Here is a 19,628-nt window from a genome sequence, read left to right on the forward strand (position 1 = left end):
GCCTGCTGGGTCATGAAGGTTATCGAAGCCGTGTTTCGCCAGAAGTAATAAATAAGTGTGAGCCTGCTGGGTCATGGAGGTTATCGAAGCCGTGTATGGCCAGAAGTAATAAATAAGTGTGAGCCTGCTGGGTCATGGAGGTTATCGAAGCCGTGTATGGCCAGAAGTAATAAATAAGTGTGAGCCTGCTGGGTCATGAAGGTTATCGAAGCCGTGTTTCGCCAGAAGTAATAAATAAGTGTGAGCCTGCTGGGTCATGAAGGTTATCGAAGCCGTGTTTCGCAAGAAGTAATAAATAAGTGTGAGATTGCTGGGTCATGGAGGTTATCGAATCCGTGTATGGCCATAAGTAATAAATAAGTGTGAGCCTGCTGGGTCATGGAGATTATCGAAGCCATGTATGGCCAGAAGTAATAAATAAGTGTGAGCCTGCTGGGTCATGGAGGTTATCGAAGCCGTGTATGGCCAGAAGTAATAAATAAGTGTGAGCCTGCTGGGTCATGAAGGTTATCGAAGCCGTGTTTCGCCAGAAGTAATAAATAAGTGTGAGCCTGCTGGGTCATGAAGGTTATCGAAGCCGTGTTTCGCCAGAAGCAATAAATAAGTGTGAGATTGCTGGGTCATGGAGGTTATCGAATCCGTGTATGGCCATAAGTAATAAATAAGTGTGAGCCTGCTGGGTCATGGAGATTATCGAAGCCGTGTATGGCCAGAAGTAATAAATAAGTGTGAGCCTACTGGGCCATGGAGATTATCGAAACCGTGTATGGCCAGAAGTAATAAATAAGTGTGAGCCTACTGGGCCATGGAGATTATCGAAGCCGTGTATGGCCAGAAGTAATAAATAAGTGTGAGCCTACTGGGCCATGGAGATTATCGAAGCCGTGTATGGCCAGAAGTAATAAATAAGTGTGAGCCTGCTGGGTCATGAAGGTTATCGAAGCCGTGTTTCGCCAGAAGTAATAAATAAGTGTGAGATTGCTGGGTCATGGAGGTTATCGAATCCGTGTATGGCCATAAGTAATAAATAAGTGTGAGCCTGCTGGGTCATGGAGATTATCGAAGCCGTGTATGGCCAGAAGTAATTAATAAGTGTGAGCCTGCTGGGTCATGGAGATTATCGAAGCCGTGTATTGCCAGAAGAAATTAATAAGTGTGAGCCTACTGGGCCATGGAGATTATCGAAGCCGTGTATGGCCAGAAGTAATAAATAAGTGTGAGCCTACTGGGCCATGGAGATTATCGAAGCCGTGTATGGCCAGAAGTAATTAATAAGTGTGAGCCTGCTGGGTCATGGAGATTATCGAAGCCGTGTATGGCCAGAAGTAATAAATAAGTGTGAGCCTACTGGGCCATGGAGATTATCGAAGCCGTGTATGGCCAGAAGTAATAAATAAATGTGAGCCTACTGGGCCATGGAGATTATCGAAGCCGTGTATGGCCAGAAGTAATAAATAAGTGTGAGCCTGCTGGGTCATGGAGATTATCGAAGCCGTGTATGGCCAGAAGTAATAAATAAGTGTGAGCCAGCTGGGTCATGGAGATTATCGAGGCCGTGTATGGCCAGAAGTAATAAATAAGTGTGAGCCTACTGGGCCATGGAGATTATCGAAGCCGTGTATGGCCAGAAGTAATAAATAAGTGTGAGCCTACTGGGCCATGGAGATTATCGAAGCCGTGTATGGCCAGAAGTAATTAATAAGTGTGAGCCTGCTGGGTCATGGAGATTATCGAAGCCATGTATGGCCAGAAGTAATAAATAAGTGTGAGCCTGCTGGGTCATGGAGAATATCGAAGCCGTGTATGGCCAGAAGTAATAAATAAGTGTGTGCCTGCTGGGTCATGAAGGTTATCGAAGCCGTGTTTCGCCAGAAGTAATAAATAAGTGTGAGCCTGCTGGGTCACGGAGGTTATCGAAGCCGTGTATGGCCATAAGTAATAAATAAGTGTGAACCTACTGGGCCATGGAGATTATCGAAGCCGTGTATGGCCAGAAGTAATAAATCAGAGTGAGCCTACTGGGCCATGGAGATTATCGAAGCCGTGTATGGCCAGAAGTAATAAATAAGTGTGAGCCTGCTGGGCCATGGAGATTATCGAAGCCGTTTATGGCCAGAAGTAATAAATAAGTGTGAGCCTGCTGGGTCATGGAGATTATCGAAGCCGTGTATGGCGAGAAGTAATAAATAAGTGAGAGCCTGCTGGGTCATGAAGGTTATCGAAGCCGTGTTTCGCCAGAAGTAATAAATAAGTGTGAGCCTACTGGGCCATGGAGATTATCGAAGCCGTGTATGGCCAGAAGTAATAAATAATAGTGAGCCTACTGGGCCATGGAGATTATCGAAGCCGTGTATGGCCAGAAGTAATAAATAAGTGTGAGCCTGCTGGGCCATGGAGATTATCGAATCCGTGTATGGCCAGAAGTAATAAATAAGTGTGAGCCTGCGGGGTCATGGAGATTATCGAAGCCATGTATGGCCAGAAGTAATAAATAAGTGTGAGCCTGCTGGGTCATGGAGATTATCGAAGCCGTGTATGGCCAGAAGTAATAAATAAGTGTGAGCCTGCTGGGTCATGGAGGTTATCGAAGCCGTGTATGGCCATAAGTAATAAATAAGTGTTAGCCTGCTGGGTCATGGAGGTTATCGAAGCCGTGTATGGCCATAAGTAATAAATAAGTGTGATGTAGTAATAAATAAGTGCTTGGGTGGAAGGGGGAATAATATTTCAAATTTTATTACATATAATACAAACTTTCCTAAATAAGTGTGACGAAGTAATATTTTGTCAACTGCACAAGCCGTGTATGGCCAGAAGTAATAAGTAAGAGTGCAGGTTAGCATGAACCAAATGCAGGGGTTTTTACTTTTGGCAAAACCCATATTTTCTTTAGGTGACCATGCTGTGTCGGGCCGCCTGCTGGGTCATGGAGACAGCGTGGCGCGATAAAAGAGGGTGGTCTTCTGGGAACGATAAAATTTCCTTGCAAAGAGATATCGTATCGCTCTTTGTAGCCCATTTTGGCGGGGTGAAATTTCACTTTCGTTTAGCGTTCGATAAACCTTTCGATTTTCTCCAAACTATAATTTTACTCTCGTACTATAAAGTAGGCTATTTTTGGGTATTTAAATTTACTTCCGATATTTGGGCGATAATTAAAGTTGTTTTAGAATATATCCTTTTGTTAACTTAAGAATGTAAATAGGAATTTATAATATGCCAATAAATAAATATAAAATTTGCGCCAAGAGAAATATGAGTTACGCCCAACTATAGCCTAGTGCTACCACACTGTAGCGAGTAATCAAAGTTGACCGTAGTTAGGTTTTATCATATAATTTCATTTTTGTGGCCTGGTAACGCTGAGTTACTTTCGTTATTCAGAACGCTCATGATCACCAAATAATGTCATTTCTGAATAGTTTTGCTTTTGAAGCGTTTATACAATTTAGAATAAGTTTGCCTCGCTGGTTGGATAATATTCGAAATCGTTTCCCTTTGATATATTTTAATTAATGAGCTTTAGGTTTATTACTAATTCATGATTTTGTGTTACCTGCTTAAATGAAATACGGGCAAGATATAATATTATCGCCTTCTTGGCGAGCTTGTTTCAATTACAATTTCCATTACGGTGGGTATGTGGATTGCCTTTTTCTGGATTTCTAAGTACTTGAATTACCTTGTTGTTTGATTGGGTTATTATTTTTTATTTTTTATTGCTTATTTCTGGTATTATAATGTTTATTACTGTGGGTGTTTAGATTAACTTTTTCTTGATTCCTTAGTATTTTAATTAACTTGTTACTTGGTTGGGTTACTATTATAAATTTTTCTTTTGGTTATTTTTCTTTTTTATATCGTCTATCGAAAGTGTTGATAATGTGGGGGAGAATTCATGTCTACGATTTTTTATTTGCATTAATTTTTACCGGCTTCGTTCGGTTGTCGTCGTGAGGCCACGCAGTTTTTATTAGTGCTTTCACTTATAGTTTTGGTTTTCGCTTTAACTTTTATTTTCCATATAAATTTGATTGTTTAAGACTTATAATACAATGGGTTGGTTTTGTCTTTAAAATAGTTTCTCGCACGTATATATTTTACGTTTCGTGAGCGTTGTAATAATTTTAAATTTTGTATTTTCTATTTATCATTTTTGTTGCTTTGTTAATTTAATAACGTTTTGTTCTGAAGTTGGTTTTTTGTTCTATTGATATTGGAAATTTGTTTAAAGCAATAACATTTGCAATATTTATTATAATTATAATAAAAAATATTTTACTGGTTGGGATAGCACCGGGATTACGTTTTTTGGAGGAGGCTTAGAATATGTCGAAATAACGTAGAGTGCCGTGTCCAATAGTTAATACGCCCAAGGGCAAACTCTTCCGGGGAGAGGTATATTTTGGCAGCTTGCCAACTTGTTATCTTACATAATTAGGATACATGGCTTTTACTGAAATTTAAAAAAAACCCCTAACATAAATGTTTAACATAAATGCCTCCTTCCATAAAAACTTTTTGATGTTAACGGTAATAGTTATGTAGGGAGCTGTTGGCTCGCGTGGCTTGAAGGGCTTGCATGCATTGTAACCCGGCCACCTGAATTAATGGCTTCAAAAGTCACTTGATGACTTAGGCCTAAGGTGGTGCCTTGGGTATTAGCATAGCTTATTATTATTATTATTATTATTATTATTATTATTATTATTATTATTATTATTATTATTATTATTATTATTATTATTATTAACCACAGTTACTGAAATTAAATTTTCGTAACTCAATTTGCTTCACGATCCATTATAGACTAAATTTAGATATAAAAATCTGGCCTTACTAAAATCAAATGTTAGGTAACATTTTTTTCAATATCCAATTACCAATATTTGATAAATTCATTTTCAATAGGTTCTCAGTTGGTAACCAGGGAAATAAGTATAACCCTCCAAACGTAACTAGATTGCTGTTTTATACATTTTTAAAAGAGTTGTTAAGTCATCATTTAAACAATAATTGCATGTATATATTTCAATGCATTTTGATTACTCCCGGATTTTTTTTTCATGTTCAAAATTAATATTATTGAGAGCGTTTTAAGTTCGATTTCACTCGGAATAATTTTAGCGAGAACAAAAATTACTTAGTTTTATTTTAAGCTATAAATCATCGTATTATACAATATACAGGGGGTTTTTTTTTTGCTCGAAAAAGTGGTTTTTTCAAAAACTATGTTTTCTAGAAAGTTGAAATTTGTACTGTACATTATACGTGCTGTGGGACACTTTCTACCAAAATTGTATCTAAATCGAAAAATATTTTCACGTTTTTTAAAAATTTAAATTTTAACCGCTAAACGAGGATTCATCCGAGAATAGCATGTTGCGTAGGAATTGTGCGTCTTCGTGCACGGAATTTAGCAGCCAGGTGCAAAAATCCAGCTGTTGTTGAGCGTCTCCATCTCGTAAACCGTGGTGAAGCGTTGCTCTGTAAGGATGGTATTTATGCCTATGTAAAATTTCCCAAATGCAAGTTTTACAGCAAGCCAAATCCTTACTCGCCGCGGCACAACTACTACGTGGGTATGCGAGAAAATAGGCTAAAACGGTGTTTTCAAAGTCCAAATCCCGCTGACCAGGCCCACGAAATCCAGGTTGTACGTTACCATACTGGAGAAAGTCATTAACAGCTCGCCTTACAGTAGTTATGAGTGGTCTTCTATCTGGATTATTAAAGCTATTAAAAAACTAATAGGAAATGTCAATAGCTAAATGAGCCAGATTGTAGTTTCAAAAAGAGTGCCACGCCTCATGACAACCGAAATGTGAAACACTGTATTTCAAAACGATGAATAGGATGAAACGGTTCGGCACATTGGCCAGCAAGGTCGCTAGATCTTACGTAATTTAAATCGCCATTAATAATTTAAATAATTAATATAATTTATTCGCCATTGTCTCCTCGATTTTTCAGCGGTGTTTATTGCATTAAACACCAGATTAACAAATTTCTGACTTTCATAAAGTTACACTACTCTCCCAATGGAATTCAAAAAAGTTGCTCAACTTGTCACTTTTTCAAGTCGTATTTTGGCAGTGAAAAAGACGTAAATTTTTTTCGCGCCAACGCTATTTGTACGTTTTCGGTGACGATCTACAATTTTCCCATTAACAATTTTCTTATAGCACCTAGCGGTTAAAATTTAAATTTTCAAAAAACGTGAAAATGTTTTTCGATTTAGATACAATTTTGGTAGAAAGTGTCCCCCGGCACGTATTATGTACAGTACAAATTTCAACTTTCTAGAAAAAAATTACCTTTTCGAACAAAAAAACACCCTGTATATAATCTTCATTAAAAAAACAGACAATAAAGTTACCAAAACATTTGGGGTCAAGGATGAATACAGATTTCACGTTTTCGTTGATTTCGATGTTTTTTAGGTCAATTTTGAGAGCTCGTAACTCTGAAACGGGGCTTTTTATGACCAAGGTTCTTTTGACATTTAAAACTCGTAGGCAGTGCCGTATTTCAGCCTAGGTCAACCTAGGCCGTGGCCTAGGGGCCCATCCTTTTAAGGGGCCCTCCAGTGACCATAATTACTGTATTCGAAGGCGTAAATCTTTAATATCAATCGTAATTGATATTGGTGAAATTCCTAGGTAGAAGATTTTGTTTTAAAATTATAAAAATTTCTGCCTGGCAGTTTATGGACGCAGCCTTAAATCGAAACGTTGCATAATTATCGCATATTTAGACGACGATTGTTAAGAGCTTTTATTTAGTAATATAACCGTAGAGCTCAGACTTCTACGCTTAATCAGGGAAATTCAGGCACAGCCTAGTTCCAGGGATAAGAGTAAATGCAGCGCGTGAAAAGGGGGCCCAGACTCCTTATCTGCCTATGGGCCCAGGATCTCTAAGTCCGGTCCTGTTCCAGTTATGAACCGTTGGATTTATTCTTTCACTAAGATGTTCACCAAGAAATGTGGAATCGAACAGGAAGAGTTTTTTCTGCTGTATAAACTGTAAATTTCAATTAAATTAATTTTATGTTTTTCAAGTAACAGTATTTAATTATATTGAAAATCTATTTCTTACGAACAATAAGTTATCAATCTGATACATACAAATTTTATTGCTACCCAAAATTAAATTGTTAAATACATACTTTAGAGAGAACGTTTGCCGTTTTATATCACGCAGTAACTCAGAAGATACATTGACTTAAATCAAATAAAGAAGTAAGTCACCGTATGTCTTTACAAAATAGACTTTTTTCGCGTCAAAATGTAAGCGATGCGGTGTTAAACAAACCATGGCCGTCAACACTGATATCATATCTGCTTGTTACCTGGTAGTTAATTTTATTCGAACATTGGGACAAAACATTTATACCTGTGCACCTTTGATATTTTACCATCCTATACCACCGGTATTCTCATAATATAGTCCTGGGCGTGCGTCCACAGCCCGAATGGGTGATGAAACAGCCAGAGGCAGCAGGAGAACCCTACTGCTGATGCAAGCCATCTTTGCTGCACGCCAGCCAACCATCCGAAAGGCGCAGCAATGGGACTACAACTCTACACTTTGCGCACAACTGTGGGAATAAGGATAGATCCTATAACACCATCAACCGACACAGGAGATCCCGTTGTGAACGTAAACGGGGGCAAAGCAAGGGTCACAGCGCGTCATTGGGAGTTCGATCGCGGCAAAGCTGATACCAACACCACCAGAGCTTCGGAATTGCGTGGAACTTACCCGTTAGCCTGAGCTGAAGCCCAGTTTTCAGCCCTTACCTGACCGACATATATTCAAAATTTATATTAAATAAATTAATAAACCAATAAATTTAGAGTTTTTATCTTTTTCGTGTACAAACTAAGTTTTAAATAAATATATAATTCACTTCAAAATTAATATAATTTTCTCAGCTGCATTTTCAATCATGGATGTTAAATAATCACATTAGATATCTTGAATTACTTACCTTGTCAATTCTTTCACTTAGTTATGATTCTCTGTAGAATGCATATAAATTTTATTTCATGATTCGGTGAAGTTTTTAGAAAAACAACCAAATTATTTCCAAACCATATTTTGAAATTTCTTTTCCATTCACACTCTTTCATGTTTAAAAAAATATTAAACATTTAATCTACAAAAATATTTTTAATTTAAAAGTTTACTTTTCATAATTTTATTAGCAATGTTAAACGTGATCCAAGACGTGTTATTTTAAAGATCTTTACGTTTGCCGACTGCAGACACGCGTACCAATTCCAACTTAGATCTGGGGACGTCTTGAACAATTGGTACGCAAGACTGAAGTCCGCATCATTGACGACCTACGACAATGCATTATTGATCGCTGTGAAACTATTCGCGACCGAAACCGGTATAGATGACGCAACGGTGCCGAACCGTATAAAGGGTCTATTTACTTCAAGCGTCTGCTTAAGTTTCTAATTTGCTAGCTTCCACAGTGCATTAAATTTGACCTCCGACGAGTAATTCGACCCGCCACCGTTAGGGAGTGCAACCGTATTTTTCGGTTGTGAATTCATAAGTCGCCTAGAATCCTCGAACGGGTTCAAGAATGATTTACGTGTGCCCCCAGGGGATCATTTCGTACAATTTTGGTAATTCTTTTAAATTTGTTATTATGGCATTTGAAGTTATAAACGAAATTCAATAGATTTTAATACCTTGAACCTGTCCTACTACAATCCTAAGAACTAAAGGGGTCGTCAAGTAGTCGACTCACAAATGGGCAAGATCCGCGTAAAATTTCTACAGGTATTTCACATAGAGGTCGGGGATGGTTAACTTTTATTCAATAGATAAAGCTATCAAAATTATTCGTAAAACTTTTTGATCAAGTAATTTATATTTCTGTATTATCCGATTAATTTTTTTTATACTTTTGTAAAATTAATCGGAAAAACGACGTTTTTTTGGATAAAAAGCTCAAATTTTACGAATAATACATGTTTTTTAACCATTTTCCGAAATATTAACCGGTAAATTTCTTTGTTTACATTTTCCCCCCGAACAAAATCAGTTTAATCATGGATAATGATTACCCGTCACCGACAATATGGGTCAAGGTGGAAAATTAATATTTTAACAATCTATAAGGGAGGTTTCTTTTGGCAAGGAAATAAATATATAATCATTGAAGGGTTAGGTTTCAAAACTTGATACGAATAAAAATAAAAATAAATGCGAATTAAATATTAAATTAGCCATTATTAAGTTAAATTGTGTCACTCCAAGTATGATTAAACCGTTGGTTCAATATGGTGACGCACACGTTTTGTCGTGAGTCAAAGCCTATAAAAACATTTTCGACACAGTAACTAATATTTATGATAATTTAATTGCGTCAGCGTTTATGAATTTTTGATAACTTTATTAGACTCATTTATCTCGCGTCAAACTTCAATAGTGGAAGCCTATTGTCCCTTATTTCATATAAAATACTGAGAGTATTTAGTTTAAAAAAAATTCAAATAAACCTATAACTCACTGCTTTGACAATAGGAAGATTAAATTTACTAGCTAATTAATGTAACAATTCCTGCAGGTTTAACAATATTAAATTGCACGATTCTTAAACATTGGGCAGTACTGTTGTTTAAATATATTGCAATTAGAATTTCCAAATATTGCAGCTGTTTGGAAAACGTACAAATCGATTGACTCTGAAATGTCAGAGAAAAGACCAAAAAGAAATCATCTTGGCTGAAGAAGCTAGTAGAATATAAGTATTTATAAGTAAGTTTTAGGAAACCAAAGAAAAACCGGGCCAATATGATTGACTCTTAGGATGGGAAGTGGATTGAGGGAACCAATCAAATCTTCCTAAAAAAGTAGCTCTCCCTAGTTCTAAATAAATAAATTTTTGAAGCTGAAAAGACCGACAAAAATACAGTTACTGTAAGAGGTGAAAAATAATTTATCTCCGAAGACAGGTCGGCAAGGACAAGAAATGAACCACAATTTGGATAAAATGCTTTCTTTGTGAGACTTCTATGAGCTGTCGTCTAATTTCATCTCTTTTGAACTCATTTTTCTTACGTTAAAATAATGCATACCTTTCACGTCCAACGGTGTGTGATAAGCGTTTCTTCGAATCTAGATTGATCTGTATATTTTCGAAATGGAATGACAAGCCAAATGCTTTGCTTTCAAAATCAAATTAAAACATTTTTGGCTCAGAACGGTTGATGTTTTTTCGAGCACGTTCATTGTAATATTGCAGAGGCGGGCATAGCGCTTACCGCGGATCTTCTTACCCTCTCCTTATAGTTGTTATTTTACAATTAGAATATGTGTTACTTGCAAATGAGCGCGACCTGTCTCCTGAATATGAAAAATCCCAAATTTCCACTCCGGCTTTGAGTTTCTCAGCAACTTCTTTAAGTTTTAATTATCGACGACAATTAAACTTTAGACGAAAAATACTATAATGCTTTCAGTTTTTTAATTGATTAACACTTTTTAAGTTACGATATTAGTCCTGAATGAATTACTGCCAGTTACTATGTTAATAATCATATCACTTCTTCTGGTTAAAATTAGCGGGGTCTATTAAGTGTTCATGTCTCAGACCATACACACCGGAAATTAATTTATTTGCCCATAAACGTCATTAAATCCAATTCTGCCTGCATACCTACAAAATTCTCACTTAGAATCATGTTAACCGTTATGTTTGTTTTTCTAAGAAAACGTTTTTATTTTAAATTCATCAATTAAGAAAATTACGATTGAACGTGATTGATAGTCAGATATTCTTGAATTTTAAAGTTCAGATCCATAGTTTCTTTGAATTAGTGAAAAGATTTATGCAAAAAGAACTGCTACTTCATGGAATTAAGAATAAAATATTCAATTTAAAATACTCGGAAGCTTTTGGACCGTAGTCCTTCGATATGTTGCATTGTCTTGAAATTTTTATTCGATGAGATTTTGCTCGTGTAGGGTTAGCCTTTCAAATGATATAGCAAGTGCTAGTTTTGATATGAGCTTTGGCTTCAAAGGTGTGAAATATGTGACTTGTGGCCAAAACAAGCTTTCTTACAGGATTTTTCATGGAAACGATCGTCCCTTTTCAAAGTAAAAGTTAACAATTACATTTATATAATTCAAATATCTTTAATGCAATGTAAATTTTTCACAATTTTTACAAAGAAAGGCTTTTGACTGATTTAGACGTGAATTTATATTTTAAGAAATTTAGTTTAATTAATGATAAAGAACATAGCCTTCGCAACCATATAAAAATGAAACTTTACTCTGTTTATTTTGAACGTAGTTTACTGGTATATTTTCACCGTATTATATTAAATCAAAAATAGGCGTTGGAACATAATCATTGTTATAGTTAGAAATAAAGTCTGGAAATTATTTTTTCTATTAAAAGAGCTAGAATGGAAATACATATACCACATCCAAGTATATTAAGAAACGGTAGGGCTATATTAAATGTTTTCATTTTTTCTCCGAAGAAAACTTCCGATTTCTCAGTGATGCAACGATCTTCGAGCATTCCAAATTCGTTTTCAAATGCACGGTCGATAATTCCAGAAGCGAATAACTGCCTATTCCTATTGATAGATGGTAGACCATAATTTTAAAAATTATTGCGTAGTGTATATTTAAAAAAGTTCAAATCAATTCGCAAATACGTTAGTCGCAGCAGAGACAATATCAAATCATGCCTATATCATTTTACACTCTTAAAACAATTTGTTCAAAATTTAACGAAAATGACTTAAAAGTACTGTCACTGAAACAACACAAGAGTTGACGAATGTTAGATCAAAAATATGTGCAACACTGGAGCCTTCTCTAATCCATAATTATATGATATTTTTCTGCAAAAATATTTAAGACTTTTTGCTCAATAAAAGTTTGTTAAATGTGAAATATTCAGGGATATTTTGTGGGAGAACAGTTTTATAAAGCGTTTAATATCTACCGTCATAATGACTTCTATTGAGGTTTTAACATAAGACAAGTACAGGGCCGGACTGGCTAGTAGTTGGCCCCACCGGCTATGCAATCGTGTTGGCCTCATTTCCCATTAATGCCAAATTTTTCCACTTTGGCCCCCAATTTGAGTTGGCCCCGATCTGACCGGGCCAGTCCGGGCCTGGACAAGCCATAGATTGTTGTTCCATTTTAGCAATGACAAATTTTGTCGCATTCAGCCCAAACAAGATGATGTACAGTGTATTCTTATCATCAAGATACGAAGTACAAATATTAGGTGCGAGACAGATATACTAGTTTATTGAAAATAGCTTAAAAATGCTGATGAAAAATATTTTATGAAACTATCTCCAACCATTAATAAATAAATGTCGTATTTTGTCGGTTGAATATTTTAAAAGTCGAATAGTTTGGTCGAATGTTTAAAAAGTCAAATCTTTCGGTCAAATATTTGAATAATTGAATAGTTTGGTCGAACAGTTTCGTCAAATATTTGAAAAGTTGTATAGTTTCGTCGAATACTTGAAAAGACGAATAGTTTGATTGAATATTTCAGAAGTCGAATAGTTTGGTAGAATATTTCCAAACTCAAATAGTTTGTTCGAATATTTCAAAAGTCGAATAATTTGGTTGAATATTTTTTAATATTGAGTATGAATGAATAAAGCTTATATGTTTTTAAAGTTTCAGTTTTACGGTGCCGTTATGAAAAATTGTAAAGTACGACAAGACTCAATTTTCTAGTCAATAAGAGGCCTAATAGCTGACTGATTATACGTACAGGCCTTCACTGCTACGTCGTAAATAAAAATTACTTGGGCAAGTGCCGCACCACACCACTATAGTTTTGAACTCAACGGGCAAAATATCGTGCGATTATTCGTCCACTTTCGCAAACTATTTGAAATTCCTTTTTCAAATAATCGAACAATCTCAAAAGGTTTCAAGATGAATTTGAATCTACAAATCGAGTCTCATATGTGATTTTGAATTCGATCGAGTTATTTGCTGTAACCAAATAATTTAGAAACCGATATGTTTTATAAATTTAAAAGTTGAATCGTTGTTCCCTTACAAAAAGTAAATAGTGCGTACAGTTGAAAATTTAATTAAAAACGGCCACTATTTCAACGTTTTCGACGAAGCTTGGATAGAGGGTTGCGCCTTCAAGAACCAAGCTGTTCTTATAAATACCTATATGTCATTAAAAATTGTTCTTTTTTTTAAAATTTAGACCAGAAATCTTAATATTACATTTCCCAGTATGCTCAAAGGCTTTATCATTGAAACTCCTTTTTTAAAAACTAGGAAATAAAGTCTAACAGAAAATAAAAAGTAATTATAGCTACAAATATGTTCAGACGTATATTAAGCGGTAGAAAACGGTTTGAATCGGTTTTAAACCTTTAACCTTGTTCGCGCAACTCCGTTGAAACGTTTTGAGGTGAACGTGGCTTTAGTTAACCTAACCTAGAAAAAACCGCCACATATCTACATAGTTTTTAAAATGAAAAAAATATTAATCTCCTGCGCCACACCTAGCAAAACATTACTAAAATATTTCAATTTAGTATAACCTTATGTTTTGTTATATTATAAGGTTGAAATGATTTTTAGAAAAATATAAAACATTATTTCACATACTTACCTGGTTGTTATTTTAACGTATGAATTATAATAAATCAATTCTAAAACTGGTTTCTTTGATACTTACATGACAATGAAAACCTCAAGAATGTCTTTGTTTATAATTTTTTTGTTTGCCCATAAAGCGTTGCTGAGTATTCCCAAGGATTCAGGTGCTCGATGAAAAATGGGAATATCCACTTTAAGCTTTCTACAATAATTTTCGAAACTATACATCGCGTCGTGCCAAGTTATCAACAATATCTCGCCATTTATTATAACATTAATATAATTCTCGTAATAATATTTATCTTCAGCCATTTTATTGGAAATTAATTCTCCTTTCTCACCTGGAAACTAAACAAAAAATATCCAGTTTAAAAGCTTGTACATTAGATTATGTCAAATAAAATTTTGTAGCCCGTGGTTTTCTCTTATGTCAAACGGACTACACAAACATTTACGATAATTAAAAGTTACAATATATATGTATTTCTTAGTTTTTTTCTATTGACAATGCACATTTTGAGGCTGTCTAACATGTGCTCTTTTAAATAATATCCAGGTGAATATCCACACTGTTATTTAACTTTAATTTCTAATCTTATACCGGATGTTTTCGATGAGTGTGTCGTTAACTCTAGGGCGGGTTCATTCAGTTCAAATTACATAAAATGTCAAATGAACGAGGGTCCTTAAGTGCATCGTTTCACAGATACATGAGGTCCCAAAAAAATACCCCAAAATCATAAAACTTACGAAAGATATTCTTCTTCAATCAAATTGTTTGAATAAAATTAACTATTTTTTATTAGTTAAGCAATGCAATTGACAAAAGTTCATTTATGTTCTTTTTAAAGTAACTTAAGTCTGACAATTAATACAAGCTGTTTCAAAGAATTCATATTGTTAGAAATAAAGTTAAAATAAGATTTTTATCAGATATTTGTCAGAAATGTTTTTGGTTATTAAAATTAAAAATATGAAGACATTTCTTAATTAACACGTTTTTGTACGAAATGTACAAAATTTGGTTATACAGCCTGCGCCCCCTATAAAAAAAATTAACGTACTCGCTCACTAAATAAAGGAATGATACGAATGGTCTCACAACCTTTCTTTTTGTGTTTTCACAAGTCCTCAACGTCGCGTACTTCGGATAGCCCCAGACGGAAAAAATGGCGTAGGTATAAATTTGGAGATCAGTCTGACCAATAATCTGCACCGCGCCGACCTATCCCACTCAAAGAAAATGCACCCTAATGAGCTCTAGCTTTACGACTAAAATGAGCTGGAGCTCCGTTGTGCTAAAACCACATGCGCTGTCTGGTTTCTAAAGGCATGTCTTAAACAGGTTGGACTGTTATTAACCCAAAATGGTTTAAAATTCAATTTCAGAAAACGTAGGTATGCCCTACAATATAACGTGGGTAGTAAAAAATAAGATCCAAATAAATTATTTCGAACAATGACACAGCAGCTAAAACCTTGTTGTTGGAGGGAGCTTCAAACCGAATTAATAATTATAAATCCATTTCTGTAGAAAATTTGTCTGTATCTCCTTCAATTCATGACAGTTTTTGCTCATATCGAAAACGAGGATACGCACTTCAGATGTACGGACGGGCTCAAGGAAATTTTCATAGAGCTCGTAGATTTTACCATGAACACTTTCCTCAAACACGGGTTTCATATTGATAAACGTCATTCAATGATGTTGATAGACGCGTATAAGAATAGGAAAAGAACCACCAACTAACGCGCCAGAAGACAGATAGGAAACGGTACTTAAAATTAAGGTACCACTCACTCAATCTTTCCTTCAATTTACTAATGATAACACAATAGGTACATGTACATACAATTTTTGAAGATAATCCCGGTACAAGTAGCTCCTTCGACTAGAAGATTTTAGCTTTAACGTCTGGAGTGGCATTAATGGTCATCATTGAGTGGGACTTTCTTTTCTACCACCAAGGCGTAATGGTAGAGTATACCTACGTTTTCTGCAAGATACTTTACACGAGTTACTCGAAGACGTTCCGTTAGAAAGCGGACGAAGCTTTTGGTTTTTCCACGACCGAGTTTCAGCTCATTTTAGCCTTTAAGGGGGAAGTCAGCAATAACTCTAGAAATAAGACGTTTTATGACACTCCCTAATTCTACAATAATTAAGATATTAAACCTCGGTTTTTTGCATAATTTTGTTGGAAACCTTAACTGGTCAATTATTGAAGATTTCTTTTCGAATTTCTTTTTCATATTTAATTTGAAATATCTTACAAACTATAGTATTTGGAAACTGGCGGCCTTGAAAAAATCTGAATTAGTTGACCGATTTTTAAAATTAAAACTGCTCTCCATAGGTTTGACATAAATCTAGTTTACGATGGAAAATGGCAAAGCTAACCCTAGGAACTCATTTTTAATTCAATTAAAACCGTATTTTTGAGTAATCAGCCTAATTGACGCGCGAAGTCGCTACGATCTTAGTGAGCGACTGTCTTAAAACTTTCAAAATTCAAATGTAACGCGCTGAAGTATCGTTTTATTCCGCGAGCTAGTACGTTTTTTTAACTTTAACAGTACAATGAGTTTAACTAAATCAAGTGAAATTGACATAAATAATTTTTCTGTCAACACCAACAAGAGACGTGTTTCATCGCCATCTCTTATCCAGAAACACAAAACCACTTTCTTCCGCCTTAAATTAGAGCAAAGTTTCCCTTGAGGTGGATAGGTCGACGCGGAGCAGTAGAGTGCAGACCGGCTCTATCTACAGATTTAAACCCATGCACGCAAGTTTTTCCTTCGGGCCTATCTGAAGGATTTAGGCTTTATGACAGAAATTTGGGACTCAAAGAACATACGAAAACTCCTAATTGAAGACTATTCGTAACGCACCTAGATTTTTGAAGAAGGACGTGAATCATTTGTAAGACGGGCTCAAGCTTGTATAAGAGAAACAGGTGGTTATTTCAAACAATTATTAAAAAATTTGGAATTAGTAATTGCATTTGTACCTTTAATTTTAACAATTAAAAACTTTTTTGCGGATAAAGATCTGTCAAAAATATAATGCTAATTTTATTTGGAACAATATCCATACTTGAAAATAGCTCGTATTCAGTGCCAAACTTAGCTTACATTTATAAATTCATTAATGATCTTTTGCCACGTTTTATTAATTTTCTTCTTTCACCAATAAGAAGCAACTTATGATTTTCTAACCACAATTTCTGTAATGTTACGACAAGGGCATAGAAAAAATGACTGAGAGTCGTTTAAAAGTTTGTTTATTATCGTAACATTAAAATAACAAATTAGCAAAACAACAGTGCGAAGACGATGTCATGAACTAGCATGTACATTAACTGACTAGATAAAGCATCGCCTATGCTATATATACATTAAAACTCCGGTAACAGTGGGGCCTGAATAGACCAATTGGTTTTTATTTCCTATCACTAACTTTATAACGCAATTTGGTACAAGGAAGAATAACGTTCTTCAGTTTTAGGGCTGTGCTCCCGTTTTTGGAGCAGTCTTTTGGGAGCCCATATCTCTGTTATGACCCATGTTTATTAGATTTATTTAACTATTTATAACCCAAAGATAATCGACCTTCTTATCGGTAACACCCTTTAAGCTTTTTCGTTATTTCTCTAAGAAATCCTGCAATAACTATGCACACAGTATAAGCATCTAACAATTTGTAAGAGCAGCATTCTCTGAATTTCATTTGCTCAATGTCAATGTAGAAACGAGCGATTTTAAATCGTCAAAATCTAGGAACTCTTTCTGAAATTGGATGCGGCTGCAGTCTAGCGACTTGAACCGAGTTGCAAGGGTTTCTTTTTCTAAATAGGCATTTAAATATTTAAGCTTTGTAAATGTTTTTATGTTTAAAATCTAAAAAAGTAATATTTTGATTTATATTTTGCTTTCCTCAAACTTTTTTGAACTTGTTTGCCAGATATTAATATTAATACCAAGTTATTAGAATTCCAAAACTGACTTTTAAAAATTGCATCAAAGGCGTTGAAAAATGAGTTGGAAAAATCTTCATTTCTGTCTTTAAAACGTCCTCAAGTTTGTTTATCACAAATCTCTCTCCACAAATGAGATTAGACACAATCATGCAATTCAGCGCCGTATGAATGACAATCATTGAAATTGACCACACATTTCGCATCAAGCGTACAGATAACGGCGTGGATGTACGAAGCTGTTCTGACCCTAAAAACAAGTATTATTTTGAAACAAATTACGATATTCTTTTTCAAGTGTGATCTACAGGTTTCTCACTACGAATGTTTGTCTTATCACCTAAAGGCGAAAAAATATATTTTTCTAAAATGTGCTCCGAGTTCAGGAGGGGCCCCATACGGCCCAAAATCAAACCATTCAACATTTAAAAATTATCTTTGCAATGAGTAAGCGAAGGTTTATCTTGGACCCACTTTTTTATTGGTTTGAGTCAAAGTTTGAGCAGTATGGGATAATTTATATTCGTCAACGCGCTAATTTAATTTTAAATATAAAAGTTTATGATAAATATTTCTTATTTTAATTTCCCACTAATATTTATTTAAAATTCTAGGTTCTAGGCAGACTTTGTTAATTGTTAGGCATATGTCTGTCTTTACACGTTGTGGGGTCCCTGGCACTTTTTATTTTTGAAGCCCCCACCAGTGGCGTAGGAACTGGGGAACTATAACACCAACTTTTTGGGAAGAACACCAAAACCCTCTCTTAAAATAGTTAAAAGTGGGGGTAAATTGCACTCTCTTAAATATAGAACGTTCCTAAGCGCCCCTATCGATGAGTAGGCCGCGGAACTTTATTTGTCTTCAATTAATATTAAAATTAATAACTTAAATTTTGTGAACCAGAAAAACGATATCATAATATCGGAAGCCGTTAAGAACGGTGTATGAAAACTCAGTTCAAAATATTCGCTTCTTTGAAGGTTCTGTGTTAAAAAATAAAATAATATCTTCTAGAAAATTAAAATGTGATCTTCAATAAAAATTATATTTTTAGTTATATCCTCTGCTGAGTCGTTTTACCACAGTACCGAAAAACATGTATTTCTGATTCAGACCTCTTTAATTGTTTTAAAAAATTATTTTATTTCTATTTTTTTTTGTAAATACGGTAAACAATTTAACTGATCAGCTATTCTAGACCTTAACTATGGTACAGAGGTTTTGAAATTAACTTATAGTATAGTCACCCTTCGCTAGAAGGGGGCTCTTGTGTTTAAGATATGACAATATCTCGTCAAATGTGCTCAACCTATTACGGAAATCTAAACCTTAGCAATAGTTAACAATACTTAAACGGCATTGCGGCCAATGTTAAATTAAAGAAAAAAACTCATTTTTGTATGAGTACTTATTTTTGTAGCACCGAATTTTCGTTACAGAAAATTTTCTGGACATCGATTTTTAATAGCGGCTAGACATTAACAATAAATTTTCCGAACTTACCTCAACCCCATTTTATCATACACAGTTTAATTACACGGAGACACAGTGGGGAAAAACTCGGTTTGAAGCTGTGTGAGTAATTTTTCCCGCACATTTTTCGCACTTCACTCCCAAAAACAAAACTCCATTCGGGAGAGTGAAGTTTTCCCTTTTTCGTCACTCGCCGAATGAGCTCGCGGGAAAAGCGTGAAGATAGTCAATTCCGGCTCTTTCACTCTTATCGGTTTTCAAGACTATTAAAAGAAGGCGGAAAATTTGAATTTAAATTTGAACTGAATGACTTTACTGGAGAGCGTGGTGCCATCTATTAACGGCATAGAAAGCTCAAATTTTAAATAGCCAAATGATAACGTCGTCAGAGAACCATTGTAGAGTATTATAATTGGCAACTTAAATTATTCTCAGAGGAATTTAACCTTAAATATAAATCTCGTATCCCAATTGTCAAGATATTTTTAAGAGATAGAGGAATTTGACATGGGCAAAAGGAATAATAAT

General features: G+C 35.0%; 1 protein-coding gene across 1 annotated transcript; it reads right to left on the reverse strand.

The window, feature by feature from the left end:
• Positions 1 to 11,005: 11,005 nt before the first annotated feature.
• LOC149940455 (uncharacterized) lies at positions 11,006 to 19,279 on the reverse strand. Its single transcript, XM_090179266.1, has 5 exons — positions 19,131 to 19,279; positions 17,654 to 17,874; positions 13,724 to 13,992; positions 11,461 to 11,621; positions 11,006 to 11,121 (listed from the first exon to the last, which is right to left on the reverse strand). The coding sequence occupies exons 2-5, from the start codon at positions 17,828 to 17,830 to the stop codon at positions 11,006 to 11,008; spliced, it is 723 nt and encodes a 240-aa protein (XP_090035392.1). The 5' UTR covers positions 17,831 to 17,874; positions 19,131 to 19,279.
• Positions 19,280 to 19,628: the final 349 nt, after the last annotated feature.

Source organism: Leiobunum rupestre, chromosome 6, assembly GCF_980474605.1.
Source record: "Leiobunum rupestre chromosome 6, qqLeiRupe1.1.hap1, whole genome shotgun sequence".
Taxonomy (NCBI): domain Eukaryota; kingdom Metazoa; phylum Arthropoda; class Arachnida; order Opiliones; family Sclerosomatidae; genus Leiobunum; species Leiobunum rupestre.

Bases quoted from the DNA above. Each gene is read 5' to 3' on its own strand.
- LOC149940455 (XM_090179266.1), bottom strand. From the start codon at position 17,830: ATGCGAAATGTGTGGTCAATTTCAATGATTGTCATTCATACGGCGCTG. The intron at 13,993-17,653 runs GTCAGTTTTGGA...TTTTTTGTTTAG, and splicing joins CTTTGATGCAATTTTTAAAA to TTTCCAGGTGAGAAAGGAGA. The intron at 11,122-11,460 runs GTATATGTATTT...TACTTTGAAAAG, and splicing joins TCTTAATATACTTGGATGTG to GGACGATCGTTTCCATGAAA.